Source organism: Podarcis gaigeae, assembly GCF_964106915.1.
Source record: "Podarcis gaigeae genome assembly, chromosome: 18".
NCBI classification, from domain to species: Eukaryota; Metazoa; Chordata; class Lepidosauria; order Squamata; family Lacertidae; genus Podarcis; species Podarcis gaigeae.
In genome coordinates this window covers 3,915,906-3,928,579 of record NC_139696.1, presented here as the reverse complement: position 1 = coordinate 3,928,579, position 12,674 = coordinate 3,915,906, and the positions used below count along the sequence as shown (strand labels likewise).

The 12,674-nt window shown below is 49.8% G+C and overlaps 1 protein-coding gene and 1 long non-coding RNA gene across 3 annotated transcripts in view; both read right to left on the bottom strand.

Annotated features, from left to right (window-relative positions):
• The window catches only part of LOC310835898, a 150,950-nt gene that overhangs the window by 41,716 nt on the left and 96,560 nt on the right, over positions 1–12,674 (bottom strand). The window lies entirely within an intron of this gene.
• MIDN (midnolin) overlaps positions 3,185–12,674 on the bottom strand; it is a 52,804-nt gene continuing 43,314 nt past the window's right edge. For both annotated transcript variants that reach the window (XM_083720542.1, XM_083720543.1), the window contains exon 8: positions 3,185–7,125. In XM_083720542.1, the coding sequence (XP_083576668.1) occupies positions 6,863–7,125 (263 nt within the window). In that variant the 3' untranslated portion in view covers positions 3,185–6,862. The remainder of the gene's footprint in view (positions 7,126–12,674) is intronic.

Sequence of the window (12,674 nt, the reverse complement as noted above, 5' to 3'; positions counted from 1 at the left end):
ATTGGTCTCTACAATCACTTATGTCCCCACTGTGGAAGGACGTGTGGGTCCAGAATTGGTCTCTACAATCACTTATGTCCCCACTGTGGAAGGACGTGTGGGTCCAGAATTGGCCTCCCCAGTCACTTACGGACTCACTGTTCATGGAAGACAATCTTACTCGGCTCCGAGGGATCGCCAAAGACGTACTAGTATTTATTTTTTAGATCCCACCCATCTGGCTGGGTTTCCCCAGCCACTCTGGGTGGCTCCCAACAGAATATTGAAAACATGACAAAAGAGCAAACATTAACAACTTCCCTGAATGGGGCTGCCTTCAGATCTCTTCTAAAAGTCAGATAGTTGACATCTGATGGGAAGGCGCCACCACCGAGAAGGCCCTCTGCCTGGTTCCCCGTAACCTCATTTCTCGCAGGGAGGGAACCGCCAGAAGGCCCTCGGAGCTGGACCTCAAGTGTCCAGGCTGGACAATGGGGGTGGAGACGCTCCTTCAGGTTTGACCATATTCCCCCATCCTGGCCCAGCCGCAGTTTTGGGGGCCCGATTGAAAGTGCTGGTTTGGACCTTGAAAGCCTTCAATGGCTCAGGACCACAATACTCCTGGGACAACCTCTCTCTGTATAAACCAACCTGGACTCCGAAATCATCACCAGAGGCCCTTCTTTATGTGCCTCCTCCACAAGAACAGCTGGAGGTGGCAACACAAGAACAGGGCCTTCTCTGCAGTGGCTCCCCGTCTGTGAAATTCTCTCCCCAGGGAGAATCACCTGGCACCTTCATTATACACCTTTAGGCGCCAGGCAAAAATATTCTTCTTTAACCAGCCCTCTTAAATGTGTTGTCGGAGGAGATGGCAGACTATTGGTTTGTTGTTATTTTTGCAGTGCATTTTGTGCCTTTCAAATTGTCACGTTATATTGCAAACCTCCTGGATTTCTGCAAGATGGAGGTCAGCATACAAATGTAATAATAAAATAAATAACAAGTTGTCAGGGCTGCCTCTAGGTCCCAGCTCACAGAGGACCAACGCCAGGTTGATGTAATGTACAAAAGTCTTTATTGAAGTTTGGTTTCCATTCCAACGCCAGAGCGTGCAGCCCTACGTCTTAACCTTAGATCGGCGAAGTCCCGTCTGACTCATCACCCCTTCCGCACCAGTTTAAGATCCTAGCCCTACTCCACCTCTTCCGTTGTTCTTTCCTCCTCTGGGCCCTCCTGCCCCCTGGGGTTTCCTCCTTTCTGGACTCTTCTGACGCTGACCCCCCTGAGTCTTGCCCCTCCTTCCGGCGGGCTTTAGGACCTGGCTCCCTATCCGGGCTACCTGCTGTGCCGCTCGCCTGTACATTTGAACTTGGCACGTGCGCCCAGCCGGTAACCTTCCTCCTGACCGTTTCCCCGCTCTCCGATGGAGGCGTGGTCAATCCTGACTCATCTCCTCTCGCTGGTAGTGAGAACACTGGTCCCGATTCCTGGGACTCCTCCCCCCCACTGCGCTCTGGTGGGGAAGCTGGTCCTGATTTCCAACTGCTGCTCTGGGAGTCCCCGCTGGCCCCTTCCTCCTGGGCTTTTCCCCTTGGCACCCCCCTTGCCCTGGCCATCGGCGCTCCCTTCTGTGAATCTTCCGATTCGCTGGAGAGGCTCGTGGAATCCCTCTGACCGCTGTCACTGCCTCCACCCCCCTCGGATTCCTCCTCCTCGCTCTCCATCTCCGCCCACTCCTGTGCCTCTGCTCCTGAACCCCTGACACAAGTATTATACCTACTCAGCGGTCTGCCCCACGGACTTCAGCTGTCAAATAGGTCTATGTAGCATTGATGCCTGATGTGCAGAACCATTTGAAAACCTCCTCCAGTTGAGCTGAGGTGTGTACACCCAGGATAGTTCTTGCACATGCTCAGTTGACTGCTTCAGTGAATTGGGGTACAGAGGATTTGCTAGCACAGGGAAACCAAACAGGTAATGCTCAGGTGGGGTGACGCCACCCCCAAACCACCCCCTCATCCATAAAATATGAAAATTCAACTTGCAGTGGCAGGGCGAAGAGTATGGAATGACTTCCTTGCATTTTAAGCCGCTAATATTTACAAAGCCTCAGTGAGGTCAAAGGGGGTTAAGGCCAGTTACATGTATATAAGATCGCATCCTTAAGTGCTCAAGACAGATGCTAAAAATGTAAATTTTGCCATCCTCCCCAAATCTCGGGTGAATTTGGCTTGTTGTCTCCCAGCCCCTGCGACCTGCAAACTTGCATCTCGTTTTTAACATGAAATAAGGTGATTTAGGCTAAAAAGTGTGGCTCAAGCAATCTTTATTTTGTGTTTATTATTTTTAAACCATTTTTAAAAGTTTCTTTTTTTTTAATACAGGTAACTTAAATGAGGTGATAAAACAGGTCTACGTATTCCCCCCCTCCCACATTCTTCCAAGACACAGACACACACACACACTCAACCACACAGAAGAGAGTTATGTTGTAATGCTTTTGGCTCTTATTTTGTTGTTTTATTATATAGACTTTATTTTTTTATTTTATTTTTTAAAAAAATCCTGAACCAAAAAACAGAAACACGCAAGGGGGTGGGGAAATGCACGATGGGGGGAAGGGGGAATCGATAAGATTACAGTCACACACCATACAAAAAAGTAGTAACATTTAAATATATAATTAAAAAAAACAAACACATTTTCTTAAAAAAAAAGAAAATTAAAAATCCGCTACAGCATCACATACGAAAGGAACTTCACATCTAGGGGAAGGAAACAGGAAGTGTAACGACACTATCTCACCAGAGGGGGAGCAGCTTCCTTTCCCTCCGGGCTCTACCAACTGGATGGTGAGGGAAAAGGCTAGAGGGTTATGGTGGTGGGTTTGGGGGCGGCTGCGCACCTTTTTAAGAGACGTAAAAGTTATATTTTTTTGGAGGTGGTGTCCTAGCTAGCTACAAATGATTTGGGCAGGGTCAAGGGGAAGGCGATGAACTCAAGTTGCGTTGCCAAAATTGCCTTTTGCAGAGGTATTTTAGGGCTAACTCTTTAGGATCAGCCTAGGCTGGCTGGGAAAAAATATCTGGAGGAAGAGGTTTTTGGATTTCTTTCATTTGCAGGAGGAGGGGAAGATACACAGCTCTCCTTTTTAAAGAGACGCTAGACTGAAAAATGACCGATGCAGATTATTTTTTTGGGGGGGGGGGAGAGAAGGCCCATCGACAGAGATCACAGCCATACAAATAGTGTGGGGTTTTTTTCTCCCCAGAGTGTGTTGGCATCTAATGGCTCCCGGTTCGAACCAGTGCAAAAAATCCCAGTTTATCAGCATTTTGGGGTTCGGTTTCAGAGGCTGGGAAAATTAAAAACGTATGAATTTAACGCACCGGCAACCAACACAGAAAGGAAATTCAGGAAGTCGTCCGGGGCCAGAGACACCCTTGCCCACATCGCAGCATGCATATAGCTCAGCTGGTTAGGTAAAGGAGCCCTGGATGGTTAAGTCCAGTCAAAGGCGACTATGGGGTTGCGGCGCTCATCTCGCTTTCAGGACAAGGGAGCCGGCGTTTGACCGCAGACAGCTTTCCAGGTCATGTGGCCAGCGGGACTAAACCGCTTCTGGCAAAATGGGACACCATGATGGAAACCAGAATGCACGGAAACGCCGTTTACCTTCCTGCCACAGTGATACCTATTTATCTACCTGCGCCGGTGTGCTTTCGAAGAGCAACGGGAGCGGGGATTCGAACTGCCGACCTTCCAATCGGCAAGCCCAAGAGGCTCAGTGGTTTAGACCACAGCGCCACCCGCAACAGCTGGTTAGAGCCTGGTGCTGATGATGCCAAGGTTGCAGGTTTGAATCCCCGGGTGGGACAGCTGTATATTCTTGCATTGCAGGGGGGTTGGGCGAAAAATCTTTAGGGTACCTTTCCAAAGCTACGATTCCCCCCTCCCATGTCTCTCTGGATTTCCTAAAGCTGTGCTAAGGGCTAAGACGACCCCTTTTTAAATAGGGCACCAATTTGATGGCTTGACCGGAGGATCACGGATTCGGTGTAAGGCAAAGAAAAACCAAAAATGGCTAAACGTATGTGCAAACAATTCCAGAACGAGGCACTTGCTTCTAAAGTTCAATCTGCTTTTTATTCCAACCCACACCCCCCGGTTATTATTATTTCTTTAATGTACATTGGGGCAGCATGGTAGTGTTAGAGTGTCCCTGGATTAAAACCCAATTCGGCTGCTTCGGTAAAAACCTCCAAGTGTCTGCTTACGGAACGTAACTGTGTGAACACACACACATACACAGGTCTCGATTCAAGGACGTGGGAATGGTTTCGTCGGACACACAGAGACATACACACTTCAAAAAGAAAGGTGAAATAAAAGGGGGAATCTCCAACGGTCTGTCCGTAACTGCCCCATTGTTATCAGAGTCCAACCCTTTGCAAGAGGGTAAAAAAACCATGTCCCAGCTGTCCCCCTTCAGTACAAAATTCCCCAGAAAACTTTGCAAGGCGCGACCAGCTTTCAACTGGTTCGGATGTCCCGTTCTGTAGAACGGAGGCAAACCCCTGCAAAGTCTACAGACCCCCTGAAATTATTGGAGCAGCCGTTTCCGTGAATTGCAATGGGCCGCACAGATCAGAGTTTGCAGATGCAAGCCTTTATTTTACATCCACATTGCTGGAAACTTTTAAGGCCTAAATCCGAAGTTATCCTAAGTGTATGTTCACCCCCCACCCCAATTTATGTTAAGCTTCTATTGCTGACACTCTCTCTCACACACACATACACAAACACATTGTGGTTGCTAGATTTGCACAAAAAAAGGAGGGGGGACCAAAAAACACACACACTACAGCCTATGAAAAAATTACTGGCTCAGATCATTGTTAAGTCTATAAATAATATTTTTCTTTTTCTTTAAAAAAACCCCCAAGTATCTAAATAAGCATCACTAGATACTATTTTATGTCACTAAATCTTTATTTCCAAAAGCGCGCACACACACACAAACACACACAGAGAAGAATCTGATTTTAGGGGAAGGACATCCTGAAAAAATAATAATAATATTGGTCTCTACAACGGGGAGGTTACGTTTTTTTGATTCCCGCTCGGATATGTGCGGAATCGTGGTTCTATCTGCGGAGGGAGAGGGCGCTTCCGCCGCGTGGTGGAATGCGGATATTCCGGATTATTGTTCCGGGAGCTATTCCGGATTATTGTTCTGGGTGTTGCCAAGCTAATATCCCGGGCACATCCTCAAATGGGGAAGGAATTGGTCGGCAGCCCAGAGCGATGGAGTCACCGGGAGATGACCGTACCATGAGGAGGAGCTATAGAGGATGGTGGCGGAGTGTTTTGAGTGTAAACTGGTGAGGAGGGGGTCTTGGAGGATACTGAGCTACGGTTCTGAGGTTCCTCTGACCCCCCCAGAGGGTTGGTCTAGGGAGAGATCTCTCGCCTTGCAAAAACTCACACTCATCTTCCATCGATAAAGGAATGGAGAAAAAACGCCCAGTGGCCTCCAATTTTTAATGCACGCGATTTTAAAAAAATGCAGCAAAGAAAAGCGATGCGATGCAAAAAAACAAAACAAAACAGGGGAAAAGGAAGCCAGGATGAGGTCAAGATGGGCGTTCTCCCTGCCCTGCTCGTGTTTTTAAAAAAAAATATGAAAAAAAACCAAACACCAGGCTTCTACCACTTCACAATTCACACCTCTAAAGTGCATGGAAGGTTCCTGGAAATGCAGACTGGATGGTGGGGGGGGGGAAGGGGGGAGGACAAGCGCTTTGATTTGACAGGACTGGGGAGGGAGCGGGTCGTCGAAATGCTATATTATTTAAGGATGCGGGACGGGGGGGGGAGAGGAAGAGAGACAAGGGATAGACACACGTACATGCACACAACCTCTTAAAAAATAATAATAACCAACCCCCCCACCCCCAAAAAAATTCCAGAATCTGGGCCCTCCCCTCCTCTCAAATGCACAGCTCTTCCCGTAAACACAGAAACCACCAAATCCATTCAGAAGAGAGATAAACTTTTAAAATAAAAAAGGGCAAGCTTTCAGTATTTGTTTTTTTAAGGAACGAAAGAGTCTCCAATTTTTTGGGAGGTACAACCAATTTCATAGGCAAGTGAGCAGCATTCGACACACACCCAAAACAAGGGTTCGTCCTCTCCCCCCCCCCATCTTTCCCCGAAATTAATGAAACCAGGAAAACGAAGAGGTTTGTAAAGTCCTCCCGGTCTCCACACATCTCAAAGTCCAGCTCCCTTCGCTGTTTTGCTTTTTCCCTCCTCCCTGGTCGGGGTCAGTCTTCCGTTCCGCTTGTCGCTCTAAGGCAGCTAGCTGTTCGAAGGATCCTCATCCTTTTCATAAAAATAAAAAGAACCGCGAAACGAAAACGAGGGGGTGAAATACACACACACACATACACACCCGAGAGAGAAAACCGAATTTTCAAAAAATAAAAAGTTCCTTTCAAGTCCAGTTCCTGGGAAGGAAAGTCTCTTCCTCGCTCCGTCCCAAGCCGCTTCAGTTCTCAAAATGAAAAAAGAAGAGTTTTGAAAAGAATAGAAAATACTGTTCCAATCTGCCTATGGAGATTTCCGTAGGGCTGTTCCGTCCGCCGCGATCCAATAAGTGTTGTTGTTTTTCGTGTGTGTGTATCTTGTTTTCTAAAAGGATCAAAGCACCCAAGGACTTTGCTCGCACGGACCCAAAAACGTATTATTAATTATTACTAAATGGTCTTTTCTCCCCACCCCTGGTTTCCCGTTCGACCCCCCCTCCCACCCCCCCAAAAAAACTTCGGTCTCTTCGTCCTCCCCTCCCTGCGGTCTTGGTTTGTTTGTTTTCCGTTTATGCTACAACAAATTCGGATTTCATGTCCGCTTTGACTTCTGGTTTCCACACAGAGTCTTCAAAGTCAAGGTCCAGGCTCCCTTCGCTCGACATGCTACTGTTGCTGTTAGTGCGGCTGGACTTGCGGTTGGGGACCCAATGGTAAGGGGCGCGGGCATCGCGGCGAGCTTTCCGGCGCAACCGCTTCTGCTGCATCAGAAGCTGCAGGCGTTCCACTTTGCAGCGCGTGGCGCGGTTCTCCGTCTGCCGCAACCGGTCGCCTGCGAGGGGAAAAACACAGAGACGGTAAACGAGGCGTTGGAAACGGGCTTGCCAAAATAAAACGGGGGAAATTTGGAAAAATCCATGCAAAAAACCCCCAACAACACTATTTCTCTGTATACCAGCCTCTTTTATCTGCGATCCCAGAATTCTGCTGGTCTCAGCGATCAGGAGACCCCAGAGATAGAAGGACTGTTTTTGGGGGGACAGGGTCCTGAATGGGGTGGCCTGTGCCCCCGAAGGACCAGGTGAGCAGCCTGGGAGTCATTTTGGACTCCCAGCTGTCCATGGAGGCGCAGGTCAGTTCTGTGTCCAGGGCAGCTCCATCTGGGACGCAGGATGAGACCCTACGTGCCCACGGACTGTATGGCCAGAGTGGTGCATGCTCTGGTTATTTCCCGCTTGGACTACTGCAATGCGCTCTACGTGGGGCTACCTTTGAAGGTGACCCGGAAACTGCAACTAATCCAGAATGCGGCAGCCAGACTGGGGACTGGGAGCAGCCGCCGAGACCACATAACACCGGTCCTGAGAGATCTGCATTAGCTCCCAGTACATTTCCGAGCACAATTCAGTGTGTTGGGACTGACCTTTAAAGCCCTAAACAGCCTCGGCCCAGTATACCGGAAGGAGCGTCTCCACCCCCATCATCCAGCCAGGACACTGAGGTCCAGCTCCGAGGGCCTTCTGGTGGTTCCCTCCCTGCGAGAAGCCAAGTTACAGGGAACCAGGCAGAGGGCCTTCTCGGTGGTGGCGCCCTCCCACCAGATGTGAGGGAAATAAACAACTATCTGATTTTTAGAGGACATCTGAAGGCAGCCCTGTTTAGGGAAATTTTTAATATTTAATGCTTTATTGTTTTTAACACTTGATTGGAAGCCGCGCAGTGTGGCTGGGGAAACTCAGCCAGATGGGCGGGGTATAAATAATAAATTATTATTATTATTATTATTATTATTATTATTATTATTATTATTATTGACGCAGGTGGTGCTGTGGGTTAAACCACAGAGCCTAGGACTTGCTGATCAGAAGGTCGGCGGTTCGAATCCCCACGACGGGGTGAGCTCCCATTGCTCGGTCCCTGCTCCTGCCAACCTAGCAGTTCAAAAGCACACCAGTGCAAGTAGATAAATAGGTACCGCTCCGGCGGGAAGGTAAACAGCGTTTCTGTGCGCTGCTGTGGTTCGCCAGAAGTGGATTAGTCCTGCTGGCCACATGACTCGGAAGCTGTACGCCGGCTCCCTCGGCCAATAAAGCGAGATGAGCGCCGCAACCCCAGAGTCGGCCGCGACTGGACCTAATGGTCAGGGGTCCCTTTACATTTACCTATTATTATTATTGTGTTTTTTATACTGCACTCCGCCCCAGGATGCTTTGATGGGGGGGGGGGAGCCTACAAATTTAATAAATAAAGAACACCTCTCCTTTCCCACCAAGATTGGAGGAAATAAAAATAAAACATTCAACACCCCGATGCCCTGGGGGGGGGGTGTGCGTGTTGGGAGAGCGAAATCGCAGGCACGCCAGCCTCGAAATGGAGGACTTTCTATCACCTCAGCATGGGGGAACGCATCTGTGGAGAACCAGGACCCCGTTTCCATGGCAACAGAGACAGGAAGCCCAGGGAGCATCAGAAAAAAAACAAACAATGGCTCTCTTGCACACTTCTTCTTTTTTTTAAAAAAATATATTTTCTCTCTCTTTCTTCGCATTCTAGCTCTCTCGCCTCTCCCCCACCCCCCCCAGAGGGTTTCGAACACTTCCCGTCTCAGAGGACAGAACAAGGAGTCACCCCTGACTTTGTGCCACCCACTCCCTGTCGACAACAAGGTGCCTTTTTCTCTATCTAACACCCCCCCCCTTTTCCGCGGCTTTGCTATAGCAGCCCGTGGGCGGGAGAACAATTGAGCAGGTTTTTTTTTTGCAAGAGCCGGGGGGGGGGGGGGGGAGAGAGAGAGAGAGAGAGAGAGAGAGAGAGAGAGAGAGAGAGATGGAGGCGCCAGAAATTGGCGAGGTGGGGTGGGGAGGGAAGCGAAACGAAAAAGGGAGCCTTGAGAAAACATTATATACATTTATATCTCACTTTTCCTCTGAAGAACGCAAAGGTTTCTTTTTCTTGCGTGGGTGCAAATGGTCGCCCCCCCCCCCCCGGGCTGTTTGCAGCCTTTTTAAATCCTTTTGCAAGGGGGGCAGTTATTTTTTTCTGGGGACACACACGGGTACGAATACCCGTTTTGTGGATCTTTTGTAGTTTTGCCCATTTACTGCATTCATTTTCTGCAAAATGGTGATTTTCTTGAGTCGAAATGAGAGAATGTATTTTTTAAAAGAGAAAAAGCACTGTAGAGGGGCCCTGAGAGTCAGTTATTATTAATTATTATTATTATTATTATTATTATTATTAGTCCAACCCCCTGCAATGCAGGAATATTTAGCACATATTGAACCTTGTTGTTTTCAGCGCACACTCAAACCCGCTGAGCTATCCCCCCCAATCAAGGTGGCTAAGAGTCCCGGATTAGGAGCCAGGAGGGTCCAGGGTTCGAATCCCACCCACCGCCCACGAGCGACTTTGCCAGGAGGGTCCGCCATTCATTCTCTCTCTCCCCCCCCTTAAAGGAATCAAAGCACCCTCCCCTGTGCAGAACCAGGAAGGCAAAAGCCGATGGATAGCCAAGCCGCCAATTCCACCCCGTGCCTCAGTTTCCCCCCGCGTCAAATTACATGGGGGAAGGAGAGACCAAAGGAGAAGAAAAGATTGAGCGATGCGCACTAATGAGAGCGAAAGGGAAGCAGGAGGCGGAAGTTATGCGCCGTGCTGGTGACAGGCAGGACATAATCTGGGGGTGGTATTTATTCTAGAGGAATCCATCCAGATGAGAGGGAGGGAGAGAGACTGACTCTGTGGACAGGATGAGGACGGCAAGACATGCCCCCCCCCAGCAAAAGAGCTTCATAATTGGGGAGGTCTATTCAACAATCCCTGGAGGAGACTCTGGAGAGTCCCATGGACTGCAAGAAGATCAAAGCTCTCCATTCGGAAGGAAATCAGCCCTGAGTGCTCACTGGAAGGACAGATCCTGAAGCTGAGGCTCCAAGACTTTGGCCACATCATGAGAAGAGAAGACTCCCTGGAAAAGACTCTGATGTTGGGAAAGACGGAGGGCACAAGGAGAAGGGGACGACGGAGGATGAGATGGTGGGACAGTGTTCTCGAAGCGACCAGCATGAGTTTGACCAAACTGTGGGAGGCAGTGGAAGACAGGAGTGCCTGGCGTGCTCTGGTCCAGGGGGTCACGAAGAGTCGGACATGACTAAACGACTTAACAACAACAACAGCATTCAACAATCCACGGTGTTTCAAGTCGGCCTCGACTCTCCCTGCAATTTTTTTTTTTTAATTAGAATTAAATCAAGGGACGATAACTATTCGAATTAAATCAAGGGACGATCGCTATTCGTCGTTTTTATCTGTTGCATATCAACCTGGCAAGGGATGCGGGTGGTGCTGTGGGTTGAACCACAGAGCCTAGGATTTGCCGATCAGAAGGTCGGCGGTTCGAATCCCCGCGATGGGGTGAGCTCCCGTTGCTCGGTCCCTGCTCCTGCCAACCTAGCAGTTCGAAAGCACGTCAAAGTGCAAGTAGATAAATAGGTACCGCTCCGGCGGGAAGGTAAACGGTGTTTCCGTGCGCTGCTCTGGTTTTGCCAGAAGCGGCTTAGTCCTGCTGGCCACATGACCCGGAAGCTGTACGCCGGCTCCCTCAGCCAGTAAAGCAAGATGAGCGCCGCAACCCCAGAGTCGGCCACGACTAGATCTAACGGTCAGGGGTCCCTTTACCTTTACCTTACTAGAGAACATGCAAAAATGTTTTCATCAGGGCGATCTCTCCGGGACAAAAACCATCTGCAAACTAGCCAAGCTTTCCCATTTAAATGGGACGCCCCCCCCCAAAAAAAACCTACACGGCTGCTCTTTTTTTGTCCCACTTCCTTTCGCGTTTTTGGTCGGCAACTTGCAACAACGTAGCCCCACCAAGACCTAACAGCACACCAGCCGTCAAAACCTTTTATGGTTCAGAAACGGGGGCAAGAAGGGAAGGTGACCTGTTTTCAAGCAGCAAGAAAAAAATAACAGAGAATCTAGGAAACGGGGGGGGGGGCTCGCTCCCTCCCTCACCCCCTCAACGAACGCAACCACCAACCCGCAGGTGCGAGCACAGAAATTGGGTGCAAAGCCACGCTTGACACACTTCGGCACGTTCTGACAGACACCCCCCCCCAAAAAAAACCCAGTTTCCCCTCAACTCCCCCCCCCAAAGAAACAGAAAGGAAAGTGGCGAGATTGGGGGAGAGGATGAGAAAATTACTCTGGAGACAGGCAGCAGAGCGGGGAACAGGTTCGGAGGGTGGAATCCGAAATATGCACAGAACTCACGATTCATGCACAAGCGTAAAAAACTACAGACACGTCGCCAGGTGCTAGTCTTTCTGCGGGGGGGGGCAGATTGGCGGGGCACCCACTCTGGGGGGTGTCGTGCGACGGATATAGGGCAGCGTGCGAAGAGGGGAAGGAAGAGGAGGAGGAAAGCGCAAGGTTTCTGGAGTGCGTGGGGTGGCTGTCCGAGGTCCCCCAGGGAAAAAGTGATTCTTGCGAGGTGTTTGCAGGTCCCATCGAATTTGTGTTTTTGTACAGAGTCTCTAAGCCTGCAGCCATCTCTGGCCTCAATGAGGACTAAGGACTTGAGGGCAGCAAGAACAGCCTCGCAGCTACCGCTTTACGGGCGAGGCTTATCTGCGTTCCCTTTCGTTCCTGCACAACAACAGTTTGTTGCTGTTGTTGTTTTGTAGCCTGGGTGCGTGAAGGTCAACCCAAGAGGAAGCGAGTTCAAATCCAGCACGGCCTGCATTCCTTTCGTTCCTGCACAGCAACACAGCGCAGTTTGTTGTTGCTGTTGTTTTGTAGCCTGGGCTGCGTGAACGTCAACCCAAGTGGAAGCGGGTTCAAATCCTGCACGGTCTGGTCCAAAAGTCCAGGAGGGGAGCAGGGCAGGTCAGAGAGAGAGAAGGGGAAAAAATCCCACACTTGCCTCCCACCCGCAATTCTTGCAGCAAGGAAAATTGCAAACCCAATATTATTTTTTGTTTAAATAACCCAAATGTGGTGGAGACACAGAAAGAGGCAGGGAAGGGAATTCGCAGTTTATGGCCAGATTTTTTTCAGGGGGGAGGCAGAGCCGCCCTTGTCCTCCCAGCCTGGAACGCCGCTTTGCCAGAACTTGGCTGCCAGACATAGAACTGTCAACCTCTTTCCCGCAGAAGACGAGAGAGGAGCCTCCAATTTTCCGTTTGTGCCACAGAGAGAGGGTGGCGGCGAGGAGGGGGGGGGGAGAGTGGGCCGCCAAGGAGGAGAAAGAAAAGCAGGAACTGTGCCGGTTTTTCTTCTGCGCCCCCGCCAGCTCGCCTTGCTATTTTTGGGACAGGGGCCTTTGCCACACACAGCCTACGGGGTTTGGGAGAGGAAGAGGCGTGAAAGAAGGAAGAG